This window comes from Dufourea novaeangliae, unplaced genomic scaffold, assembly GCF_001272555.1.
Source record: "Dufourea novaeangliae isolate 0120121106 unplaced genomic scaffold, ASM127255v1 scaffold106, whole genome shotgun sequence".
NCBI lineage: Eukaryota > Metazoa > Arthropoda > Insecta > Hymenoptera > Halictidae > Dufourea > Dufourea novaeangliae.
The window spans coordinates 200,311-228,123 of record NW_015373978.1 but is presented as its reverse complement, the minus strand read 5'-3'; the positions used below and the strand labels follow the sequence as shown (position 1 = coordinate 228,123).

The 27,813-nt window shown below is 36.6% G+C and overlaps 1 protein-coding gene across 1 annotated transcript in view; it reads left to right on the top strand.

Annotated features, from left to right (window-relative positions):
• Positions 1–27,813, top strand: part of LOC107187104 — a 49,870-nt gene that overhangs the window by 5,249 nt on the left and 16,808 nt on the right. Inside the window, exon 2 of the mRNA XM_015575113.1 lies at positions 2,851–3,082. Coding sequence (XP_015430599.1) covers positions 2,851–3,082 — 232 coding nt within the window. The remainder of the gene's footprint in view (positions 1–2,850; positions 3,083–27,813) is intronic.

Below are 27,813 nucleotides of genomic sequence, written 5' to 3'. Positions count from 1 at the left end.
AACAGTTGACTCAGAGTAATTATCCCAGTGTGACATCCTGTAAACGGGGGATATCAATGTTTTCATCGCGAACGGGACAAGTCATGGCTGAGGCAGCGAAAGCGGTTCGCACAGTCGCCTTAATTGTGCGTACAATTATTTATGTAACGATCGACGGAACGGTTTCTTCCCTGCGTGCCGCGCATTCCTAATGAACGTCTGACGTGTTTCGTTCATGGATTCCCATTACTACGAGACGGCAGTTATGTCATCGATCTATGTATATGATGCCGCTTCTTTCGTCACGTTATCCCAGGCTTGCGTTACTTATACGAACGTATTCGACGTTTACTGCGAGCGTTTTTATCGAAGAGACGAATAAGCGTTATTAAATGGCCCTGTTTAACATCTCCACTTTTCATTACCGTGGTAACTGAATCGTCGTTACTAGTAATGGGTTCGAGTTCGATGTGTACTCACGAATCCAAGTGACTCCAATACAAAAGTTTCACTTTATTATATTACATTACTACTTCTAAAAGGTGATGTTTCATTTTTCGCGTTTGCAATGTAGGGGAGATCGGGGTTAAAAGTAACAGGGGTAGGTTTTAACAGAGTTTATAACTTTCTAAATAAAAGAGGTAGCGCTATGATAACAAATAATCAATAAATTATGATAATTAATTGATCTCATTAAGAAGATAATGTTATGTTTTACTAATTATAAGAAGACTATTTATGTTATGTCGAGTATATATTTATTAAGAAATAATGTTGTGTTGAGCCAATTAAATAGAAAACTATAATGTTATGTTAATTCTTTGTAATTATTAGCTAGTTTTAATTATTTTTTGTCTTTCTTTTCTTACCCTAAGGTGGGGCAAAAAGTAACAATGCGGCTCGATCAATTTTCACGGTCATAACATTTTTAAAAATGAATCTAAAAACATTACATCGCTATAGAACCAATCTTGAATCTCCAACCTATCCGTATAAATAAACATTAAATCTGTAGCTAAAATATAGACTTTTTTATTTCATGAAAACCAAAAACTGTTACTTTTTACTACTGTCTCCCTTAATCGAATTATACAAACTGGTTTTGGAACTTCAGAACGAATACCTGTAGAGTTTCAGAATGTACTTACACTAACAATAAGTGTCCGTCAGAAATGGGCAAAATTTTTATCTAAATAACAATATCGAATAACGGATAAAGATAAAGTATCTTTTACTAGAACCCTCGTGTAAATAATTTTTTATCTAAATAAGCCCAACTCTGGCGACCGTATACAGTATATTGTTGACATTGGAATGTTACTATTTTTCAGTAAATAAGACTATCATAGCTGCTGCTATTTACCAAATTAAATAGCCGTTTTGGCTAATTTTACAATTGTAACAGACTCTAATATCCTTAATTACTCTTCTTTAGAACTCGAGTTTGTGATCTTTAACTGTTAAACTTAAATTAATTTTAAGCAAACGCCTGCATTGTCTTATAGACATGCTTTTATTGTTTTCCATAATTGATATTTAGACTGCGAAAGTTTATGCAAATTCACAATTTCCAATACTAGTACATAAGAATTAAAATTGGACAGAGTTTTGAGCCCTGCACTAAGAGCTTTGCTATGGTAATCATAATACGTAAGTGGTATTCAATTTTAGTAAAACCTTTATTTTAATGCGTTTCAAGACGCATAAAGGTACAACAGAAGTTGGAAAGAACAGCTAAAACTCGTTCCTTTTGTTATATTGTACGTATACTTTTTCATTCAACTTTGATCATGATACTTTGATGGGTATTATTCGTTAATAAATACCAGTTATGTTCTTCTATAACATTTTAGTGTACATCTTCGCTTTTGATAGCATAGAGTTATAAAAAACAACAAAGACACTTCGTATGAAAAATATTTATAAATATTATGAACATGTCACAGATTTGCATTATCGTATTAATTGTCTGGATACTCCTGAACGATAGTGTATAAGTACTTTGACATTTGAAAGAATCAAATCTCGTAAAAGTAGTACTCAAACCTTGAAAGACAACTTGATTTTATTTCTGATCGAAAACAAAACGCACAATTGCACGTAACAAAAATCTTTTAGTTATGTAAAATACAGAACTTAAAACTAAATAAACAAATTTTTTCTAATATAACAAAAAATAATATGAATTTTATTTCATTTGAGATAAATAAAAACGTAAATTTGTTTCATTATATAAACGTCCATTACGAAAAATAGCACGTTAATGTCGATATGTACCTTCAGAATAACTTTAAACTGTTAAACTTCTTATGCAAGAGCACTAGCACAATTTTTAGTTCGTGTTAAAAGATTCGAATCTACTTACAATTAGTCAAGGTTCAAATTATACTCGGAAGTATCACTTACATTTCTGAAAATACTTGTTAAGAGTTCGAACCTATCTCGTTTAAGTTCAAGTCGACTTAAAAGTATTGTTTTTCTTTTCAAAAAATAATCTGTATTCATGAAGTGCCCGAAACTGTAGGTTATATTGGAACCTACTTGGAATACACTTGCTCCCATCACTAGTCGTTGCACGCGAGTTCCTTCATAAATTCCTCATCTTTTAGCACTGCTCTCTATACATTTCACGTCAGTTCCTTCGTTCACTTTAATTGCTTCTCATTATTACATAATCTTCTCTTCATTATCGCTCGTAATGCGTTAAATCGAGGGAACAACTTTCATCCGGGAGCCGAACTTTTCCTCAAGAATCCATCGAAGGTCGTTTCCAGAGTTGATAAGAAAGAATTCGCGATAATTATCATAATTTCAGTACATCGATCCGTTGAATTTGTAAATTATGAAATGAAATTTTTATCTTTATCGAAGGTACACGAGAGTTAGCGGTGAAGGTGGTCCGGGCACTAAGACTTCGATCCACGCTATCCTGGATTACGACGACGATTTCGAGGACTACTACGACGACGAGGAGCTGGACATACCGAGAGATGCTCACGTCACGCCCATTCAAGGACCAATTTTTTTGAAAAATGGTTCGGTCCCCGTGGTGCCATTATACTCGTATCCTCAGCTAAACAATGGGACGTTCGTCCAGATACCGGTAAGTCTAAAACAAATATACATCCAACATTTTTTTATTTCCATTCTGAAATTAAGACTCTGATAGTTATTTTATTGGGCGTCTCGAATCAGTGTTATTCGAAGCGTGGTGCAATTTAACTGATTTCGAAATTTTTCTAAGAATTTTCATTTTCATTAAATTCTTAACCCACAGAAACCACCACCCCACCTCAGCATATGTAAACGTCACACTAGTGCAAATTGGGGATTTTGAACTTTCCATGATTACGAACTTCAACAGAATAAAAGAAAATTGAACGCATAACATTAATTTTTAGGGTAGAATTTCTTCAGAAATTCAATGATAGGGGAGAGTCGGGTAATTACGAACACCTAAGCAAAAAAAACAAACAGAACGAAAGCTGAGTGAGAAACGAACTTGCTGATTACTTATAATCATACGTAATCTATTCATCTACAAACTACTATAACTAATTATCGAAAAATTATAATAAAAATCAACTTTTTAGTCAAAAACAAAACCCTTGGTATTTGTGATTATCCGACTGCCGTGGAGCAATCACGAATAGTGCATGAGGTTATCGCGAACAGAGTGCTAATAAAAACTAATTATCACCTCTGCTGCATTTTTCATGTGCCCATAAGTTACATTTGTAACACACGATGCAGTTTTCAGTAGTTCTCATCTGATTTGTTCATTAATACCCCCGCGATGTCAAAAAATAAAAAAAAAATTATTTTAGAGGTTAAACTGTCAGCTAATAATCAAATGATGTAAGGGTATTGTAATATTTGTACAACATTAACCCTTTGCCAGACAAGTTTAGCAACGTCGGTGTGCAGCCACACAAATGTTTTACCACTTTTTAGAATTAAAATATTACCAAAATAAGTTTTAGTCGTAATCAAATGATGTAAGGGTATTGTAATTTTTTTACAACTTTGACACTATAATGTCGCCAAACGTAGCGTGTCCAAACTGCCAGACAACGATTTTCTCATTTCTGACTAACAAGAGAAGGTACGGAAGTGTCTGCCTCCGATTTTGATGAAACTTCGTATGTCTGTTAAACAGTCTAAAATAAGGGATACGTATTTTTTTTATCGGCTGAGACGCGACTTTAAGGGGTGAAACCACCCTGGTGAACTTCGACCCGAAAGTACTATATCGAAAACCAGAGGAAATACATGAAAACTTCTAATGCACGAGGTTTGCGGTTGTTTATAAATTGTATATATTGTTATGTGTTAATAAATTGTCCAAAATATAATTTGCTTATAACAAAAAAATTTCGGACCGAAACTTCGAGGGGTGGTTTCATCCCTTAAAGTCGCGTCTCAGCCGATAAAAAAAATACGTATCCCTTATTTTTGACTGCTTAATTCTCTTTCCTAATAATTGCAAAGTGAGAAATAATTTATAACTGTGTAAATTGGTTATGAAGGAATGGTAAATTTCAAAACGAACAGACGAAACATGGTTTCGCTGGTGCAAATTCTTATTGCATTGATTTTGTTATTTTTGCTTTGAAACTTTGATAAGAAACACGAAGTGCTTGAAACGTAGTATTTATGTTATATTTATTTACAAGAATAATTTCAAACACTTACACCTACGTGATTAGACTATAGAAACGTTACCCTGACTCAAAGAAAGATCAACTTCAACATTCTAATTCGATCAATGCTATTATTTTCAAAGTTTAGTGTTGCAATAATTCTTTTTTGTATTAAGATTATTGGCTTGCCCAAAAAATATGTCAGATTTATTCAGCAGGTGATCCTGTTTTTATTATTCAATACAAAGCACTGTTCCTAACTAATAAAATATACACATATTCTGAAAGCTGACACTTGAACGAAGTGTTTAAAAAAAAATCATTAGGATTGGGTTTCATTTTATAGAATTGACTTTGTTTTGAAAACAAGCGACAAGATGTACATACTTTCGAGGAACTATGCTTTTTCATTTCCGGGAAGGAAAAAACACAGCACAAACGACAAAACCGATTTCTTCTATGCATGGTGTAAAACAAACATCAAAAAGCATAATTGCTCGCTCACCCTCTCATCACTAATTTTCACAAGGTCAATGCAACTTTTTTCAACGTCAGTTTTCGGAATATGTATCTACAATGACCCACAAATTGTTTCATAAATGATTACTATTCATAATGATTATTATATTGATAGTACTTAAATATGAATTGTGTACAAATTTGTAAATTTCATTGCTGTTTCCAAATTACAGGAGTCTGTGTATGTTTGTTATGTAGTTAGGATCAGTGCTTTGAATTGAAATCAAAAAGCACCATCTATTGCAGAAATTCGACATTACTTTTTTGGACAACCCAGTAATATAGTTCAGTACAAACGTTCGAACAAAAATGTTCTGGAATTTTCACCGGAAAATGATTACCTTTTGTAGGAGGAAAAGAACTTCTTTTTCCGTTACACTTTACAGTTCGCCGTGTACAGTTGGGATTTGAGAATCTATTACAAAATCTTTGATGTTTCGGATTTCACTTTTATGGTGTTATAACATTTGATTTTTTAATCCGTCGAGACTAAACTGCCTCCCAGTCTGCATTCTAAATATGTCTCCGTTCTTAACATCTGTTTTGTAAAAAAGTATCTAAAGAAAGATATCGGGGACCGTTTTCAATTCATTAAATTCATTCTCTATTTACTCGTTTTGTGTATCTGAACCTAAAAAATAATTAAGTTTCATGCTATTTATTCGCGACGTTAATAACATTGTTTGATACAGCAAAATAATAAAAGATGATAGTGTTTTTCAAGAATGTAGTACATAACAATCTTTACAATAATTGTAAATCGCGTCAAAAAAATTGGGAATATTAAATAGGAATAGAATAAATATTTAAGTTCGATCGATGTGAACATATTGCTTTATGAAATATACAATCTTATTCGTTGTTATGTACAAGAATTGTAAATAGAAAGTTTTAATGTAATAACTAATTAATTGATTCATCAGTTAAAATGTTACATAGAACACTATGTCGTGAATTTTCAAATTCCTGAAAAAATGATTTTGACCCAACTTTTGCAAACCAGTTTTGTTAAAAATATTTTTGTATCTCGTTATTAATAATACAGACACTTCAGAAGTCCCAGTTCCATAAAATGCGTTAACATAATCTGCCGACTTTCCGTTGACGTCGGTTGGATAATTTTACATTAAAATGCTCGATGTCGATCACCGGTAACTGTTATAATGGCGAATGTGTTGAATACACAAACGTAAAAGAAATTCGTATTTATTTTGAAATTTCTAAATCTTAACCTTGAAAGAAACGTGATGTCGCTCATGATACTTTCCCTTTCACCTGAAATACTTCTTCCAAAACACACATTTTTCTTTCTAACAGCTAGTGAAGTTATTTGAAATTTCAATCCTAAGTAAAATTTGTTTCATACATACATTGACATCTGTGAATTATATTAAGTTACGGAATTTCATAAATTCTCAGCTTTTTATCACTGAATCCTTCACCGTATTAAATAGAGAGTAATAAAAATGTCGTTGTCAGTTAATTAAAGACTTGGATTCAAATAAATGAGATATTTATAAATTTTAATTATTATATTTGAAGAAGAGATTTTTTAATCCTCAAAGTTTAAGACAATTAAAATAAATTACCCAGTTTAACCCTCCTCCATCCCTCATTTTCCTAACTTAAATTGTTCCTCGATGTCAAATTGACATACTGGTAAAAAGTTAATCTAACGGAAAGATAAATAGTTTTTGCAAATTCTTTCAAATAAAAGTCACAGAGCCTCAACTACCTATACATGACAGCATAACATAATTTCTTAGAAGAAAAATGGTCAAATTGACACAAGAGACTGATGGGGTTTAAAACAATTAAAATAAGTTATACAGTTCAAATATCGAACCATAGACATTGGTTAGAATTAGAAACCTAGTTTCTACGTGACTGCCTACTTTTATTATAAACACAGATTTCAATCAGTGTTACCGTCTTGTAGAAGTCGAACGAACTGGCAATAACTTGTGCTGAAAGGCAAAATATCCGAAGGTTTAGTGTTTTGTAAGAATCCGTAGCTAAATGGTATGCACTTTGCATGTGTTCTCCATATTTGGATGCTCTTCTCCTTTCTCCTTATCTATCGATATAAAGAACACTCGTTATGCCGTATAAGAAAACAGCGTGCACTTTATCTTGCGCCATTTTTAATCCTTCAATCCGCGTACTTGCATACTACCATTAAATTCATTTTCCTCATACGTACTTAAACCCTTTAACAATGAAATTATATTTTGGAAATGTGTATCTGCGTGTGTAATTAAAATCGAACGATGACGAGTATACTCTTCAAAGGCAGAGTACATGCATCTACTGTAAATTTTATTAAATTATAACAAAATAGCAAAAACTACGCGTTAATTTATTTAAAAAACCATGAATTTTACTGTTCCAGAATTTATAATATAATAAATACTATTAATACAAACTTAAAAAATTCGTAGTTAAAGAAAATAGAAAAAATTCACATGCCTACATGAAAACCTTACACCATTTCATTCCTTTATTCTAATAAAGAATAAAACATATTTTTCAATTTTAACTAAAATTTCAATTTTTATAACAAAAGGTATTTTATTTTTTAACACGACGAGTATATTCGTCATTACCCAAAAAGTGATTGTTTCCTCGTGACGAGTATACTACTTCCTTTCTTAAACGACTCACATTAAATTGAGATTCTAAGGACGCACGCACGAAAGGTGATTGCAAACTTTCAGAGCCGTGACACTGTGGATTCTTTAATGCTGTTTGGTTCATGCAACTCTTACAAATGCTGAGTAACAATGGCGTGACTCATAGGCGGTTAGAGCGGAAGAATTGTGAGTAGAAAGTACACCGAGGTGTTCACACACGAGTTATGATCATAGAATATACAAGTACGTTGAGTCAAGCTTAGACCCTGTATATCGAGATCTCGATTGGATCGAGGAAGTTCCAACAAATCCATCGAATGATTACGATCTTGAAACAAAGTATATCGATCTTAATCTTCGTGGCAAGCGCGTCTTATGCAACTTTCACTGAACATTTGGGCCGGGATTCATAGTCGCTTCTTATTCTTAAGCATTTCCTTAAGCATTTACTTAAGTCCCGTCTCGATTCATAGTCAGGAAATAAGCATTTCCTTAAGAATTTACTTAAGCATTTACTTAGTAAAGAATTCTTATTTGAATCGTGATTCATAATCAGTTCTTAAGAACTTCTCAACCACGTATGTATTCACAGTCAAATAAGAACTTCTTATTCGGGATATAAGGCGATCGTATTCTTCAAAAGTTAGGTTACAATTCAAGTCGACGTTTAACACGACTTAAGAATATGCTTCGTCGTTTCGGATAAAAAAAATTAAGAAATAAAATTGAAATTTATTTGAAGGACAAATGAATGATAAATCAACGGTAAAATTAATTATATTCTATTTAAAAAAGAAATTTAATGAAATGAAGATTCACATGAATTATATAATAATTATGTAATTGGCTTGTAGTAACTAAGGTAGTAAATAAACAAAATTCATTTTAATTCAGTTAATTGTGTTTATTCGAGTTAATTAAGTGAATTGTTAATACAATAGCCTTCTTCTTAATCTGTCAAACATTCATAAGTAAATAGTATTTATTTGGGAAATTACAGCTGGTGATCGCTGATACAATAAACATCTCCCAGCCAATGGTGTCCGGAATTATCCTAATAATCGTAAATTGTTTAAAGACCTGGGAAAGGGAAATAGCGCAATTGACCTTCCCAATATTGATGGTGCCATTGATTGTACGCACATTAGATTACTTTAAAAGTAATTTTCTAATTTAAATTTCATTAATATTTTGCAGCTATATATATATACAATATACATATATATGTTTTAAACTACATTTTTAAAATAACTATATTGTTTTGGGAAACAAAAAGTTTAAAGTTCACTGTGTGACTAGCGTGGAACTCCAAAGAAGTGACTACTTCAATCACTTTCAGATATAATTTCATTGCAATTTCCAAATATACATCATACAATTTAACAAATAAGAAAATTTCTCACCTTTGTGGAAATTAAATTAGATGCATTATATTTTTCGTTAATTTCCCTCCAATCTTTCTCCTTATCTTTCAGCGGACGGGTAACACTCCTCTTTTTTTCGATATTCTTTCAAAATTCGTATAAATAAATGCTTTTCGATATCACTATAATGCTTTTTTGTTGCCATATTTTCTGAACATTTGTTGCCACAGAACTGCACAGAATAACACAGCATACTTAGCACGTGGTACACATGTGGGAAGAATAACGAAACGCAATGCAGACATATTTTCAAAATCATTTCTCATTGGGTGGTACGGCGGAAAGTTTCCGATGTTTGGCGAAGGTAATATAAGGTTTGCTCAAGCATTTGCTTGACTAAGAAGTTCTTAAGCATCTACTTATTCAATAAGAACTTCTTAAGTTTTGACTCTGAATACACGAAGTTCACCTTATTCGAATAAGACAATCTTTATTAAGAAATTCTTAAGCAAATGTTTGAGACGCGACTATGAATCCTGCCCTTGGTGTATGGCAAATAACTTTCTAATTGTTTAATTTTAAAGATTGAATTCTAACAAATATATGAAATTCCTATAAGCATTTTATGCATTTGCAAATTGGCTGTTACTTAATTTATAAGTGAACATTAATTTAGTGATTTAATTTATATAATATTTCTAATAAGAAATTTTGAATGGACAGAATTTTGTAGTGTTATCTTTTAGTCTTTTCGGTTTTTAACAATTTATATCGGTAAACTGACTCAAATATTTAGAAAATAGAAATACTGAAATTACCAAAGTATGTGCATGAGAAAATTACTCCAGAAAATTACTCTCATAATTCAAAATTGCGGATCCAATATAGCAATTATTTTGGATTAAATTCAACATTTTTCGTTCAATTTGCACGAAACTTCATATACGGGTTTTTTGGGGTTGCCAATTACGATTTTGAGATCAGAATTACGAAATCTAAAATGAAGGGTCCAATATGGCGTCTACAAAATACTACTTTTTAGATATTTTGATTATTTGAAAGGAATGGGTATACTTTCAGATATACACAAATACATGATATCTATATGTATATGGTCACTTGATACTTGATAACCTCGAATAATAACATAACGGTACACTTATGAACATTTTGAGGCGTGGAATTTAAATATCGTCAAGAGGCACATCTTATAAGGTACGTGCTTTTCCTGTAGGTGGAGGTGTTTCACAGATTTCAAGGTTACCTTGACTTTTTTAACGGAATGACCTACTTTTTGTACCACATATCGATAGAGTAACAAATTCTGAATAAAAATGTATTGACCTTTATACGTCCTAAACCAAATAGTTAACGAGATATTTACAAAATAATCACTGTATTGAACTCGCTGTATTTAAGTTGAGGGGCATCAGTTCGAGCACCGTATAGCTTCCAGATAATAAGTACGTATTAAAAAGTATTTTCTAAATATCTCGTTAACTATTAGGTTTAGGACGTATAAAGATCAACACATTTTTACTGAGAATTTGATACTCTATCGATTTATGGAACAAAAAGTAGGTCATTCCGTTAAAGAATCAAGGTGAACTTGAAATCTGTAAAATACCTCCACCCACAAAAAAGCACGTATCTTATAAGATGTGCCTTCTGATGATATTTAAGTTGCACGCCTCAAAATTATCATAAAGTATACCAGTAAATCATTATTCGAGTCGATCAAGTTAACTGGGACACACTGTATATGTATATTAATACAAACAGTAAGTAGATTAATTTTAAAAGAGTTCAATTTACGAAAATTATCAAATTTATTTTGGAAAAACTAGCATGGAAAGAATTCTGAAAAAACTTATATTCTCAGATTCCAACACTTCACGTTTATGTATAGCCGAATTTAACCTGAGGAAAGGAGTTTTTCTCACATTGATACTTTATTAAGAATTCCAAATAAACAAAGTAACATAATTTTTCATAAAAGTTGCATAGTTGCAAAGTTGATTCCCTAAGAATCTACAGTCTGAAGAGTACCGATATGTGCATACAAATTGCAGAATGGATCAGAAACATTAAAAAAAAAGAGATTGTACGTATTCATGCCACTGCCCCTGAAAGGGTTAAACTCATAGACATATACATATAATAGACTGCGCGGTTTTATGGTAGGGATGAAGTCGGCACTAGGAGGAGAGAACAGTAACTGGAGTAACTTTTCTCTCTTTCTAATGGGGCTGTTGGTGGGGGATTCTCCTACAGCTATAGTGGAGACATTACATGCATTGATGCATGCAGCATTCCTTCTCCTCATCGCCCTCCGGTCGCTTTCTCCCCTCCCTCTGCGATGTACGCACAACAGAGGACTTACTCCAGCGCTACTTCTGTCCTTCGGTCTCGCTTCATCCCTACCATAACACCGGGCAGTCTATTGTACATGTCTATGGGTTAAACGTTAAACCCCATTAGAAATAAAAACATATCTTAGTTCACCCGTTTTGTATTCTAATAATCTGTATCTGGGAGTGTCCGATGAATCGACGTTCTACTGTATCTGATTGTGAGATTCAGTTCTCCGTCGATCCTACTCATTGTAACCGCTCGGGTCTCGTACTTGAAAGACCGTGGCCGTACACGGTTCGAGGATCGTTCGAAGGGTAATCGAACGATGCCGCGGCTACACAGGGGAACACTCAAACTTTGTATATCAACCGCGTCGTGGCATTTCCCCGTAGCACCCATGACCCCGGGTATCTTCCCTAGAATCTTGCCAATGTACGATCAGCTGGGTACATGCACCTTGGGTTACGCTTACGGCCATGTGTGTTTTTACTCGTGTCCCCTTTTACCATTGTCGCCGTTCATTTCTCTTGCCATGGACACGGTAGGTAAAATATGATACATAGTGGAAAGAATTCCTGGCACGTCGTCGTCGATGCTGAGGTCAATCGGTGTACTGACATTGAGACGGTAACCCCGTGACCTCGCCGACCATCCTGCCACCTTCAGATCGGTGAACCATTTGTTCCTATATCTTTTTGGCGTCCAAGAGACGAATTTTATGTGATAGAGAATCAATGGCTAGCTTAAAGACCAATGTAATAGCGAGAGAAAACATACTCTAATACAAAAAATTGATAGTGATACTGTATGGTTATCGTTACAATGCAAAAAATAAAGAGAAATACAAAAATATAGGGGCGTAAAAGATATAACTGTAAAGATAAGTTTTATTATTAGTTTCCGATACTCTGCTTATACTTAATGATATAAGGGTAAACAAATATAAATAAGGTAAGTTTTACTTATACGTGAAATTTTATAGTAAAAATTTTAATTTAGAAATAATAGGCATTGATAGTTAAATAAAATTTTTATAGCATAATAATCATTATACTGATAATTATTTCTTATCTTTTGTATTTATTCTCTGTATAAATCTCTACTATTAACTTTGAGTTTTTATTTTAATTAGTATTAATTTTTTATTTTTACAACTAGTAAATAGTAATCTAAAAATTCTAGAACTAAATATTTTACGTACAAGCAAAATTTATCTCCATTTCATATCTTTTTATATACATATACATATATTTTTTACCCTTATATTACCACGTATATGTAAGTATAAAGAACGAAAAAAAACTTAAATTCTTGGTTTCGTAATACATAACTGTATTTGCTATTACCACCTGAGGCCTTTTACTTACACTGTTAATTTGGATATTTTACAATATTAGTATCCAAGTATAAAATTTTAATTTATTTTTCTTCTCTTTAAGTATTACCTGAGTAGAGGTAAATAAGTACCCGTCACAAAGGATGAGGACTTCGACAAAATGGTTCAATTATACGAATATGATAATTAAACTTTCATATGACATAATTAATATGTATGAAATATCAATCTTGAAATATCTTTGGCTCCAATATACAGTAATCAAATTCGGGCGGCGATGTATGATGAAATTATAATTCTACTAAACTAATTTTTTAGATTCTTAGATTAGCTTATACAAATTTTTATGATTACGCAGTACCTTGAATAGTATTGCGCTTTTACTACTTCTCCATATAGTTATTGTAACAGAACTAATTGTAACAATGCTAATATAATTTTGATAAACCTAATTTTATGATTATAGAGCACAGTCTTTACTACCTTTTTATTGGACGAAGTAAAAGTCGTTTGATCTAGTGAATAGGTACTATTTTCCAGGTGTAAACTGCATTTGCTGTATAAGTTATTCGTCGTTCTTTTTTGTCAAACCATTACCAAGTCTATTTTCATTTCATTCTGTCAAACTTGTAAAAAAATTATACTACTTCGACTGGAAGGTTCTGTAACATCTACGAAATTAATTAGACTTTGCCCGGTGACATGATTATTCCAGGGTCACTGATAGGTCACTAGAATATTTTGTGCATAAAAAGGACTTCGAAAACAAAATCTTTTTTACAGGTTGAAGTGTTTTTTTAACCAAAGTTAAGTTGTACATAACTGGTACAATGAAATTAATCGAAAAGTGAAAGAAATTCTATAGAAAATTATAAATAAGAATTTGATACAAATTGAAAGGTACGGATTGTTACTCTGCCCTTAACAACCCCAGAATGTTTCGAGACGATCAAATAGTAGTTTTATATCTATAAGTATATATTTTTTGTATCTACTTAGATTATCTACTTGTATTGTAAATAATGATATACATATGTATATACCTACGATAAATTCGTTTTTATTCCTTCGGATGTATTGTTTGGTATACTTAATATTGGTATCTACGAGTCACTTAAGCAATTGAAAAAGGTGGTATTCAATTATTATGTGGAATGTATGGCTGAATAGTATTAAAAAGGAGAAGTTACAGAAACATTATACATACATTATATGGACGGACAAGTAATTACAGTTTTATAACCATGTCGTTATTACTATAAAAGTTTCATTCCCATCATTATCTTCCATTACTTACGTACTCCACCATTAATCTTCATTCATATGAATTTCATAAGACATTAAGTTCTTGTGTTTTGTTTTTTTAATGGCCATTTTAAATAATCTTTGCGATTTTATTGTGATAACAAAGAAAATGTTAATCTCATAATGTCTTTTTCCATAATCTGTAAGATTTTCTCATTCTAACTATATATGTATACAGGGTGTTTCGTTTAACTGGAAACGGTGGAATATCTCACGAAGGATTAAAGTTATCAAAAAAATGTTCGTACAAAAGTTGTTTGGTACAAAGGGGGACATTACGTGGTGTAAATAATTTTTTTATAAGTGTAGTAGTGGGGGAGATATCAAAGTCAAGTTAATTTTTTTAAATGGAACCCTGTATTTTTTTATTCATATTATGATAGTGTTTGTTGAGACGAATACAACGAACTGCCACATGATATCATTCCGAGTTGTAAAATATCATAAATTAAATACGAAGTAGTCAGATCAACACGGATCATCTACTTGTACCAGATCGATTGTTCCGTTTTTAATAAAATATTCCTGGTATGGAAACAACACCAATATTGTAGCAAATATGTGGAGTTAAGCATAAATAATGGATTTTAAATTTCACTTACCACTATCTAACTTGTAGTATCAAAAATTAATTAATAAGTTTTTACGTCATTTATCCTTCAACATGCCCACCATCGTTACAAATACACGTTTCTATTCTGTTTAAAAATTCTCTTTCGACACTTTTCAACATCTTGTCCGTTATTCTTTCGCATGCGACTATAATCCTGTTTCGTAAATCATCTTAAAATCTTACTAATTTATCACTTCCTACTACAGGGAATGATATCATGTGGCAGTTCATTGTATTCGTCTGAACAAACACTATTATAATATAAATAAAAAAATACAGGGTTCCATTTAAAAAAATTAACTTGACTTTGATATCTCCTCGACTACTACACTTACAGAAAAATTATTTATACCACGTAATGTCCCCCTTTGTACCTAATAACTTTTGTACGAACATTGTTTTGATAACTTTAATCCTTCGTGAGATATTCCACTGTTTCCAGTTAAATGAAACACCCTGTATACGCACTATAGTATAACCTCTAATATTTACGGTAACATTTGGACACAGAGGATTTTTACTTCGAGAAGCTTTTAAGAAACTTTTGTGATTTAAACTACAGTGACTCACGCATTCCTTCACATACTTTCGAAATAACAATTAAATGTACAATGATTTGAGCAACTCCTATTTATGTGCCCTCGTTACATTTACTTTCGCCAGTCTATTGTGATAAAGTTTTCATAATTCTGAAGTCCAATTCGCAGTTTCCTTCATAATTAGACCAAATAAACATGACAGACTTCCGAGAGCCAATTTGTGAGTCACTGTATGTTATTTTCATATTTATCGTCTTTCTTAATATTGTGCGTAAAGTGTTAAGAAAATGAATTTTACTACTTTCAATGTAATTAAACGAGGCTCCATGTAAATGTACACACGTAGCGTATATTTTATATTTTCATCCCAGCGAACAGTTATACATAAAGGGTAACATGCTTTACATCGACGAAAACAGCGCGTAATAAATCAAGTTGTGATTCACAAACTTGATCCCCTTCATTCTCTAAACAACATTAAAGATCTTTGCAAAATGGGTATGTCACTCTTTCATCGCAAATTTATTTCTTGAATTATCCAGGAATACTGAAATTTAAATTGCAGCTATTTCTTTAAACAACAAGCAATTCAATATAGATTGATTCAAGATAAATGCGATAGAAACAAAAGTAGTTACGTATTTACATTATAGAAACGAATAATTTTTAAAGTTTGTAAAATGTGATTATAAACATATATTTTTATATTACAACATAATTCAACTAATGTGTTAATGTTACTATGAAATACTAATGAAAGTAGAATTGTCTATTTTTTACATTGCGTGTGAGAAAATAAGACAATCTTTATATCTATCTTTAGAAACTGTACTGAAAAAAGAATGTAGTTCTTTAACCAGAAACTCAAAGTGAATTAACAACGCATAAGGTAACTACACTACAAAGATGATTTAATGCGGTTTCAATAAAACAGAAAATGAAAAGCTTTAGATCTTAAAATATCCACAAGTTGGTTAAAGAATGGATTTAAATAGTAAGAAACGAAGCTTGAATCTTCGCGTAATAGTGTCTCAGTTTTACTCGAAACGAAGATTTTTTCAATCGAGAGGAAGCAGTCCAATTATGAATTTCAATGTTTTTTGATATTGAATTCACGACAATCCGGTCTTTCCGGTCCGCTTGAATTCGAAACTGACTTACGTAATGAAGGACACGAGCGTTTCTGTATACTTATACATTCGCAGATTCTGATCTAGTAGATTATAATGGTTATATCTTATGTAATTTTTCGAAGGTAAACTGTAACACAATTTCACTTAATTCAGCGAAATTTGTCATACCAAACTGCGAATAAATGGAAGTACATACACGAAGTTACATTCACGTGTTTGCATATTTTTAAATCGATAGTAGGTATCCGATATGACGGTACATACGATGAAGCCACCCTTGTACAGACTCGGTCTGTGGGTGAAGCAAAGAGTGAGCTGGTACTCATTTATGGAGACGAAGGATCGGTTGCCCTGACGTTCATACTCCTTTAGCTACATAATATGTTAGGCAAGGATAGGACGGTCCTAGTGATACTCCACCCCCTGCACGAGTACTTCTCCACCTCCATGTGGCCCGGGCCTAAAAAAGTTGGACGGGTTGGAAATTCGGGGGAAATAGCATCCCCGAATACCGAAATTCCCCTCTCCCGGGTGAAATGAGCCAAACTAAACTAAAGTAAACTATGTAGGTATCGGATGGAGATTTTTACTTGTAAGTGGTGTTGTTACATGTTACTAATGTACTAAAAAATAAAAAATAGTTTTTCTACCTATCACAACATTCTTGGTCATATATGGCTAAGAATGAAATCGTAGGGCGCACATAAAAGAATGTAAAAACAATAGAAGTGATAACATAGATATGACACACATACAAACATACAAAGGAATGATTGCTCTTTACGAAATAATATGCATTCCTAACAAATACATTATGAAAACCGTGTAATTTTACAATTTTGTTTATATACATTTTATTTTAAATAGAAAAAGAGCATTTTAGTACACTTACATTTGTAAAAACGAAGAAAATATTTTAAATAAATATTTTCATAGTTTGGAGAAAAGGTAGATATTTGGCTTTCTTTATGAGTAAAACTGCGACGAATTTCTGAGGTGTTTTACTGCTCTAATACAAGTCATCAACCTGAGTATTATGATGTAGGCTCAAGGTGATTCAAGGTCATTGAAGTCTAATACTGAAGAAAACTTTTTTCTTGCAATGTCAGAATTAAATGATTTTCTAATTCATTATTATTAATGACAAAATTTTAAGTTGTTCACTTTAAAAAGTTATTAAAAAAAATTTAGTTTGAAATGATTTATTGTACTGTGCAATTCGAGTTGATCAAAGTAAATAAATATACTTTACTGAGTATTTCTGTACCATCTTGAGAAACACAAAATATTAACACCATCTGACAAATAATATATTGCAAATGGGCTTGGATAAGTCTGAACGAATATGCTACTTACTCTTCTAAAAAAAATATCAATAAACTGATTACAGAGTACAGAGGAATTATAAAAATGATCATCATTTCTGTAGATGATTACTCCTTTCTATAAAAAAAATTCGATTGTGTCAAAATACTGCACAGACTTATAAAATGACATGGCACACGTATTATAATATATGCCCACAACATTATCATGTGTAATAACCGTGCATAACCGTTTAGCATTCAAAACACTAGAAGAAGTACATCCATGTACACTTGTACGTTGTACATACTCTGTCATGGTGCGTGACCAGTCGTAATTACACGCAATCGCATGCAAATCATAATAACACGTATTAACATATTAAGGAGTTTCAGGTCCTGGTGTAATAAATGCTTCTACTCGGAAAAAATTAGGCGAAAATTAATACCGATAGTGTTAAGTACTGCTACAAATAGATTTATAGTGTTATTTGAAATTGTAATCGCTTATTCATTTGACCAAATTATGTATCATACTGCGAATTTTATTTCAAAATATAGAAAAGTTAATATTGATGGTATTAGAATTGCTACGAACAGATTTTAAATGTCATTTGAAACTGTAATTGCTGGGATGTTTGACCAAATTGTGTATTAAACTGCGAATTCTATTTTAAAATTAAAAAAAATTGATCAAACAAGAATGATAAAAGTGAAGATAATAAAGTTACATAAATAGAAGCTGCATAAATATTTTTACACGTAATCGTTATTTCGAAATTATGTGAAAGAGTTTGTGAGTCACTGTATGTCACATGAATGCATTAAATCGATCATACGCATCATGGAGTCGTATACATCGACGTAACATCGATCTACAGGATCGAATTACCTTCGGAAGCAATTTTGACCGATGTCCTCGTTCAATCCATGACCACCGCTTCGCGGGAAAAGAAAGTCACAGAGAAACACGTTTGACTCATATGTTGACTAATATTATTTCCAGTTCTTCAAAGAAAAATTACACTTTAGGATCAAGTAGACCAGTGACAAATTAAATACAGAAGTGAGGTTTCCATAATAAAAAAAATAAAGGGATTAAGTTTCTCGAAATGTAACTCTTTTCTTCACTGCCATATAATTTATTAAATTCGATTTTTGAAAATTTTCAGAATCTTTGAATCTACAAAATCCATAGAAATAATAATAGTAGGTATTTTTATACCTTGAGATAGTTTTTACAAGGAATTAAATATTATTAGGACTTCCACATCTGTAGATGAAAAATGCGTAAATGAAATATTCGATGTGTTACTATAGTAATTGCAAGTTGTAAAATAACGATTTTACAATTAATTATTCCTGAAATAATTAAACTGACAAAAACATTTTTTTAGAAATTAACTGTTTAATCATTATCGTTAATATTATATGATTATATAATTAATTCCAAATTATTCCAATTAAAATCTAATAAAAAAGCTTAAAAATTTAAGCCCACACGTTACTCATAAAAATAAACAAAAAAGTATCCAGTCAATATAAATCTGCGAGTTAATTCTGCAGAAATCTCAGCAACTCACGTACAATTTCACCTATTCATATCAAGTCTAAAAATTCGACGATCAACAATGTAAACGTATTTTTGGAATAATTTGTCACGAGCCGGAAGTTTTGGAGATCACTGCTGATAAAACATTTTTTGTATATTTTAGTGAGTACGATACACACGTCATACACGATACACACGATATATTGTCTTTTCCCATTTTTGGAACATCTGGTATATTTAAGTTTGTATAGTAAGTTTTTAGAGATTTTCTCGTTAAAGAAACAAACTTCAATACTTAAACAATTGTTAATAAATAGAATAATTTAGGAGTTTCTAGCAATCATCTCTCCATTCATTTATTTCCGTAATTAGATACATGAAACAATTTCTCGTTTCTCTCGTCTAGTTCTGAATAAAATAGAAAGAACTCTCAATTCGTTGAAATATTTCACTTGATACGTTACAACTGAAATATCTATTACCTTTTGTCATTTCATCGAAAGAATTGAAAATAATGGATGTAAACCTGTAAAACTACCGCGTATCTCTTGACTTTTGTTGACGCTAAAGATCGTTTCATCGGTTCAATATCGGTCGAACCGAGCTTAGAATTGGTTTCGTGCAAATTATTACTCTTTTCGCTGTCCAGTCGACACAGTTGTCTTTGTTGGGATGTCGAGGTACCATAACGACCGCCGAAATTATTTTCTGTCGAGTTGATTCGAAATTCGATCGCAGCTCCTCTCATAAACGACTACGCATCCTTTCATATAATCATTCATTTTTATGTTTACACAATCACTACATTTTAGAACGTTTGTATCAGTCACTGATCATTCAATATTAAGAATGTACATAAAAGTCTTATTTTATAATATCAGCTGATTATTCACTGATTCTTAAACTATGTAAATAAATAGAAAGTTTTAAATATAAAATATTTAAAAACGTTCGCAAACACTATTGTATTATCCATATGCCAGTAACAGTTTTTAGTGGCAAAAGTACTGTCCAGGGTCGAAGAAAAATTCATTGGATCTATACAGATGTTCCCAAAAAATTCCGCTTGTAAAGTGATAGCGTTAAAAGTTATATTTTTTTTAATTTAGACTTAATACTCTACAACGTCGTGTATATATTCTTTTCTTTATTTATTAGGGGGGGAAATGCATCACGCAACATCAGAAGGCTCATGCCTTCAGATGTACGGGTCTATCTGGTCTTGTGCAGCATGTCCCCTAAAAATCGTCCTCCATGTCAGCTCCCATTTCTTTTTCTTTTTTTTTTGACGGGGGAAAAACCTTGATAAAGGTGCACCGACTCTGCTGGGGGCAGATACGGCCAATGCGGGGTTTCATCCGCTAAAAAACCCCCGGTGACCCTCTCGAGCGTGAGGGCTGGCCGCGGGATCGTTTCACTACTCACCGCGACCAGTCCCGCCCTTGCCCTCCCTCTAGGCTTTGATGGATGGCTCTTCTCTGAGGGGGGGGGGGGTACATTGCTCCTCACCTGGGACGGCCGTCCCACCACCTCTTACCTACAGCGTCGTAAGGTGACCCCTCGACGCTGCCTCCTCGTGGGCCGACCGCGAAAGGAGGTGGCACCCCCAGTACCACCCCCTCAGACCTGGTTGTACTGCAGGCGGCGAGAAGGGTCATCGCGGTTGTGACCCCTATAAATTGAGCCCCTCGCAGGGTAACCATGTCAGGTCCCAGACCCAGCCCGTCACCGCTTTCGCATTACTTCGGGCTGGGGTCGTTTGGTTTCGCCACTAGGGTGTCGTAAAAGCTACGCTGAAGTCCGACGTGACTTGTCCAACGTCCTCCTCCAATATTCGTCTATCTGTTCTCCACCTTTCACAATGAAGGAAAGTGTGGAGGGCGTCGTCGCGTAGGTTGTCGCAGTCGGCACAACCTCGTTCCGCGACTTTCCCCATCTTATGGAGGTAGGCACGGAACAGGTCGTGTCCCATCAATAGCTGCGTTGAATAATAATTCACCACGCCATGTTGGCGATTGGTTCAAAGTTAAACTCGCCGGTTAGGCGAGCGGTCCATCTGCCGCGTAATTCTCACGTCAATCGGTCCTGCCAGACCCTCGTGGTGTCGGCTCTCGCAGTCTCTTTGGCGTACGTCAAGCCGAGAGAAGGAGGTCGATCCGAATAACCCTCGCGACCACCAATATGGCGGGTTCAACGACCGTACGGTAGGAGCAAGCAACCCGAAGGGCCTCTCTTAGCTGCAATGCGGCGAGGCGTTTGCGATACTATTCGTGTCGCAGCGCATCGGCCCACACCTCGGCGCCGTATAGCAGATATTCTTCGGTGGTGCGCATAAAGAGTCGCCTTATGCAGGACCGCGGGCCTCTGATGTTGGCCATGATTCTGCGCAGCGACGCCGCCCTGTCCGCCGTCGGTTTGATCTGTTCCCAGAAGGTGAGCTTGGTATCGAGCACCACCCCCAGGTACTTCACAGCTGCCTTGATCTGGACCGTCACGTCTCCCAGCTACATGGGGCGCAAGGTGTTGATGCGCTTCTTCGTAAGAAACACGATCCCGGTCGTCGCTACCGCGAGCTCCAATCCGTGGTCGTCCAACCAGGAGCAGACGCGACGCATAACCTGATTGAGTCGCATCTGTACCGCGGCCACATCCCTCGTGATGATAACGGCCGCAACGTCGTCCGCGCACCCAATCAGGAAAATGTCCTCGGGCATATCCATACGTAGTATACCGTTAAAGAAGATGTTCCATATATCCGGTCTCAGTATGGAACACTGGGCAGCCCCTGCCGTCAGCTCCCTCTTTTTCGAGCCATCCTGCGTTTCGTAGGCGATGAAGCGGTCCTTCAGATAATCACCGATGATCTGCGGGAGATACTGGGGTCCCTTGAAGTCCCGCTCCAACGCATCTAGGACGTATTTCCACCTCACAGAGTTGAAAGCATTTTTCACATCCAGGGTTACCAGCAGACAGACGGGGCGGGAATAGTGATCCCCACTCAGTGCCTCTGGAACTCCCACCACCTCCTGGATAGCGTCATTTGTCGACCTCCCTCCACGGAAACCGTACCGCCTCTCGCAGAGGTCGCCGGCGAATATCACGGCGGCGTGGAGACGGGGTCTCAACCGCCTCGCCAGGAGTTTGCCGGTTGTATCCAGCATGCACAGAGGTCTGTATGATGATGGAGCGTCTGCTGACCCTTTGCCCTTGCTTGTGAGTACAAGTCTTCTGGCAGGAGTTGTACATATTAAGCAAGAGTTGTGGATGGCTCCCAACAACTGCTTTCGATACCTCAGCCGGAACTCCGTCCGGCCTTGGCGCCTTCTTGTTCTTCCTAGAAGCCTGCTGCTCAATAGACTTCTGCTTCTGTAAAAGGCGGAACTTCCCAGGGCTTCGGATGTTGCCGGGTGATTCGCTCTCTTTGGCTGCGTGGGGAACAGGGCATCCACGATTCCATCGATCATCCTGGCGTCCATGAAAGTACTCTTGGCGAACGTCCCCAACTTTCGCATGAAGATTTTGTACTCCAGTTCCCAAGGGTCGTTGTTCAGATCTTCGCACAGCTTCCTCCAGCATTGATGCTGACTAGACTTAAGCCGTTGCACTCACCATTTCTAATTTTCCATACATTTTGTCCCTTTAGAGGGGACAGTCGAGTGCAAAGGGTTAATGGCCCGCTGGAGCTCCTTTTTCGCCGTCTTGTGGGCGGCAGACTTTTGGGCTGCATCGAGTTTGCGTTTACGGGCTCTTTGCACGGCCCGCCTGAGCTTTAGTCACCTGTGTTTTAGCTACGCGATCTCGTTCGTCCACCAGTAAGCAGAACGTCGGTCGCTTTGCGTTCTTATCCTCGGCCCTGCATGCTCACATACCTGGCGCATAACGCGTGTTACGTCCCGCCTTGTGGTCGTTACTTTATTTATAATTACGGGTCCTGGCTCATTTAAGGTGCTAACGCATGCCCTGTCTAAACAACAAATATACATTCTAACAATCAAATAAATAAAAGATACAAATAAGTCTTAACATACCAATAATGATGAAGATGAATGATAGATTCGTTGACGCACGCTCGGAGCCGCTACGCAGGGTTTATGCACTGCGGGATACGGTGTCGCCGTCTCGGACGTTGCACTTCGCGGTCCGGTGTTTTAGAAAACTCGCCTGTAGGCCGCGCGTAATTGCGAGGTCGCGTCGCCGAAGATAGGAATCTCGTTGCGGAAATCCGAAACTGAACAGCTGAGTAACAGTTATCACTCAGCTCGCTATCGCGTGTAAAGATTGGAGTGAAGCGCGACTGTCGAATAGCGAACGAACTTGCCGATGCAGAAATAACACCTGAGCCGAAAAGTATAGGAGCCGAAACTACAGAGAGCGTCACCGGTTTTGAACAATCGTTTTACAGATTCTTACCCCTTTCCTTTATTGGAAAACGTGGGAGATACGGGGTAGCAACAGGCTGTTTCCGTCAGTGTCTCGAGGAAGGTTGACTACGGCATAGCTTCCACGTGTCGTTGAATTGACGGTTCTCGTTCATTCCTCGCGTTTGAAGGTGATCGTAAAAAATATGCAATGAAAAGAGGTTCTGGGACTACAGGATATAACACGCGCATCGTAGCGCTCATGATTGCTTCGGCTCGTTCACGAGCCGCCAGATCGTGCGGTATTCTGTTAAAGGCTCGCTGACCGTGCTCTAGGGCCAGAGACAGTATTTCGGTGTCCATGTCTGGCTTGACACCACGCACACGGAACGTGATGTTGATCGCTGGCTGTATAGTCCTCGATCACCTGCCAGCCGTGCATTCGCGCCACCAGTCGTTCTGTCGTTAGAGAGACCTCTATAACCGTCTCCCTGTACCCCGGCTCCCTAAAGGTAAACGACGAGTCGGTGTTCAAGATCACCTACCCTAGCCTGGACGCCATGTCCATGACCAAACTTCCCCTGGAGTCCAGGTGGGTCTCGCCTCAGTCGAGAGCTTTCGCATTGAGATCTCCGGCTATTATCGACTCTCCCTCCATGTTCCGGACAGCGCCTTCCAGGCCGTCGAGTTTAGCCTGTAAATCGTCGATCCTTTCGTTGGGGGTGAGATAGCAGCTAATGTAGGAAACGTCGCCGCTCCTCACCCAAACATATCCGCTGCCAGCTCCATGGCTCACGACGTGGAAACGACATGGGTCCGGGGCCCATATTATTGCTGTGCCAAGGGCGTCCGCGTACCAACCAGGCTCGTTTCTGCTTCGATACTGTTTGTTGATGAGAAGCACATCATTGTGTTTCTCGAGACAGTCTGAGTCAAGAGGTCATGGGCCGTCTTGTTTCTATTTATGTTGGCCTGCAGGACCTTGGCCATTATCGCCCGATCCAGTACGGGGCATCTCGGAGCATCCCGCAATCTGTAGACCCGACGACGTGGGTAAGTTTCGCCGGGCCGTTTTCATTTTCCGCGCAGAAGAAGCACAGCGGTTTGGCCTTGCACCCCCCCCCCTCTGTGTCCCCCCGCACAGCATCTAAAGTAGCGGTTGCTCCGATCGGACCCCCTGCAGCCTCGACTTTCGTGGTCGAAGCCGAGTCATCTGAAGCAGAGACTAACATGCTTACGCCACCACAGTCTGCAGTTCACCCACCCTATCCGGCTGTGCGCCAACCCCACTAGTCTGTTAGTAGTTCCTTGTTAGGCCTTCGAGCAGGTCTAGGTTAAGTAGCCCTGCAGGAGGCTGCAAAGGACTTCTTCCACCTTCTCAGTGGTGGTGCAGCTATCAATGTCTCTAATCTCCAGATGTGTCATGGGGACCAGCTGCCTGACGCTGCCGTCGCCACCGATTACTTTTCTCAGGGCCTCGGTGAAGCCCTTCCTGCTCTCGACTGAGGTTCTGCTCAGCTTGAGAACTTCGCCGGTTCTGTCTCGGCGGACGGATTGCACCTCGGCCCCGCATTTTTGCGGGTTAACCCCGCAGCGGATGGCTCCCAGCATCTCCGCGAAGGTCTTGTCCTCAGATGGCTTGAGGGCTATCGCCTCCGTCCTGATCCGCTTCCTCCCGCCACGCCTGACCCTCTTCTTTGCCTTTGCCACACCAGCGGTGGCATTGGTTGTAGCTGCTTTGTCCGCCTTTGCAGCACTCTCCCCCGTCTTCGGTTGGGCCTTCGGCCTCGTCTTTTTTAATGCCACTTTCAACCATGTCCTTTGGTTATCGGTTGTGTGTCAGGCCGCTTTCTTTTCTCTATTGTGGCCCCGATCAAGGGAGGGCTGACAGCCGGCCAGCACTCACTGGAGAGGCCACCACTATCTTAAATGTGGGCTTCCGCCTTCCTTCAATTTGGGCCAAACTTCGCTGGGCGTTAAAGCATACCCTCCAAGTCACTTCGAGGCTATCGCGTATCTCCTCCAGTTGGAGGAGACCGGTCTTCACCTCCTTACTGATATTTGACTGCCTTTACAGGACTTTCAACATCGCTAGGATTAGAGCCCTCACCTCCCTGAGTCGTTTTGACACCCCTTCCTCGGTGTTAACCATCTGTTTGCGGAGGGCAGCGACCTCCTATGTCAGCGACTGATCGCTGGTGTGGGAGACCGCGTACTCCTCCGTCCTGGGGTCATTCGAGGGGGAAGCCATCGCGTCCCCTTCGGACCATGCTTTTGGCGTGGGGCCACCCTCTTTGTCGTTGGATCCTTGCTTTTCTTACGGATCCCCATTCCGCGAAGGGATACGCCATGTTGTCATAACTTGACGCGTTATACTCTCGAGCAGCCAAGTGGTCCACCATTCCAGAGCTGCAGGTGTATGATGACGACAACCGCGGGTCTGCTTCCGCACCCTGACCGGCCACCGGTACTGGGAATCCGACCCCCTGCACCATAGGTTTTTCTTTTATTAAGAATTTGTCCATGATGGGTTGTTTTTTCGTGGTACCTTCCACTATCCATTGTAAGACAAGGACTCTACGGTCCAATGGAAACCCTTGCAGTGTTTATTTCCAGCTTTGGAAAGAGAAGATGGAAATTAGGAATTGAGAATTAATGCTTCACATTAATTAAGACAAAATCTTGTTATTTAAAGTCGAAAATATCGATATTAATCCGACTTAGTTTTTTATTCTTCTTTTATTTATTTTTAGAGGGAATACTTGAATTTTCAACCCAAAAGGTTGAGATCTAGTTTACACCAGTGAATCTATGGATCCTTACTGACGAAAGTTAGATTGACTTGCAACAGAATTTGACTGTTGCATTTTAAAATGAGTGTTCTTCTAGTGTAACACTGGGGGAAAAAGCCAAAAACAAGTAATAATCTTTAGTGAAAATTTGTTACAATCTTTGTTTTGCTATATTTTTGAAATTTGCGTTCATCATAAATACATAAGATACGCATCTAGTCGCTAACAAGAAGGAAGAGATATATCTTCAACTGCATTTGATAATCTTTTGAAAAGAAAAACAGATGCAAACATGTATTAACATGTAGCGGCCAACGGCACGTACAAAGGAAGAACATTTGGCGTGTAAATGGTTGGCGAGTTTTATGATACCAGCACCAGCAGAGCTATTTTTGAGAAAGCCGTTTTCTTTACGCTTTCAATTGCAGTTTTAGACGACGCACATTTTTGCCTTTAGAGACTTTCGTTAGGGGCCTCAATAGCTATGCGGTAGTGTTGTTAAAATGAGCTTCGAGTCTTGAGCTTTAACAGCTGGAGTCGCGGTTCAAACCCTAAAGGCTCGAACCCTCAAGGTTCGAAGCTTGAGTCGTGAAAGCTCGAGTCTTTAACGCTCGAGCCTTTAAGCTTGAAGGCTCGAGTCGTATAAATTGTATGTAGTGAAGTAATGTACAGACCTTGAATTTTCGAAGCCTTAAAACTTAACCTAAAATTTTTTTTAGTTTTTAACTCTAATATTACACGAATCTCAAGCTTTTAAAGATTCAAGGGGGAATAATCCAAAAACGTCCAGAAAAGCGTGGTTTTTATAAATTAGTTCTGCAACACCCAAACCTCATTAAACTATTATTAATAGGGTGATCAAATATATATTTTGGACAATACGTTAAATTTTCTTTTATTACAAAATACCTATGTATACTTCAGCAAGATATACGAGTCATAAGATGTTACGCGTCGAACAAAATAATTTCTCAATTTGTTCACGGTTCATTGATCAAAGTTGGGACATTTTTTTCGTTATTCACGTGATATTCGACTTAATATTCTGGTAGAATATTTTCGAAAAATTATACTTTGAAAGTATATATATAAAAAACTTAATTTTTGCCAATCGTCACTGTGTTATTCCACATTAAGTCTGAAGCTTTAAGGTTCAACCCTCTAGAACCCTTAAGTGTTAAATAATGGAATTTACACTAAATCTATAATATTATACTTTATACAGTTTTTAAAAAATACAGCGATGACTGCAAACACATGAGAGATTGATACCAAGAAAGGGAAATCAAAAATGAAACAAAATAACCATTGAATAGTAGACGAAATGAAACATTGCTAAAAATTTGTCTGTAATGTTCAAAATATAGTATTATCTGATCGACTGCAAA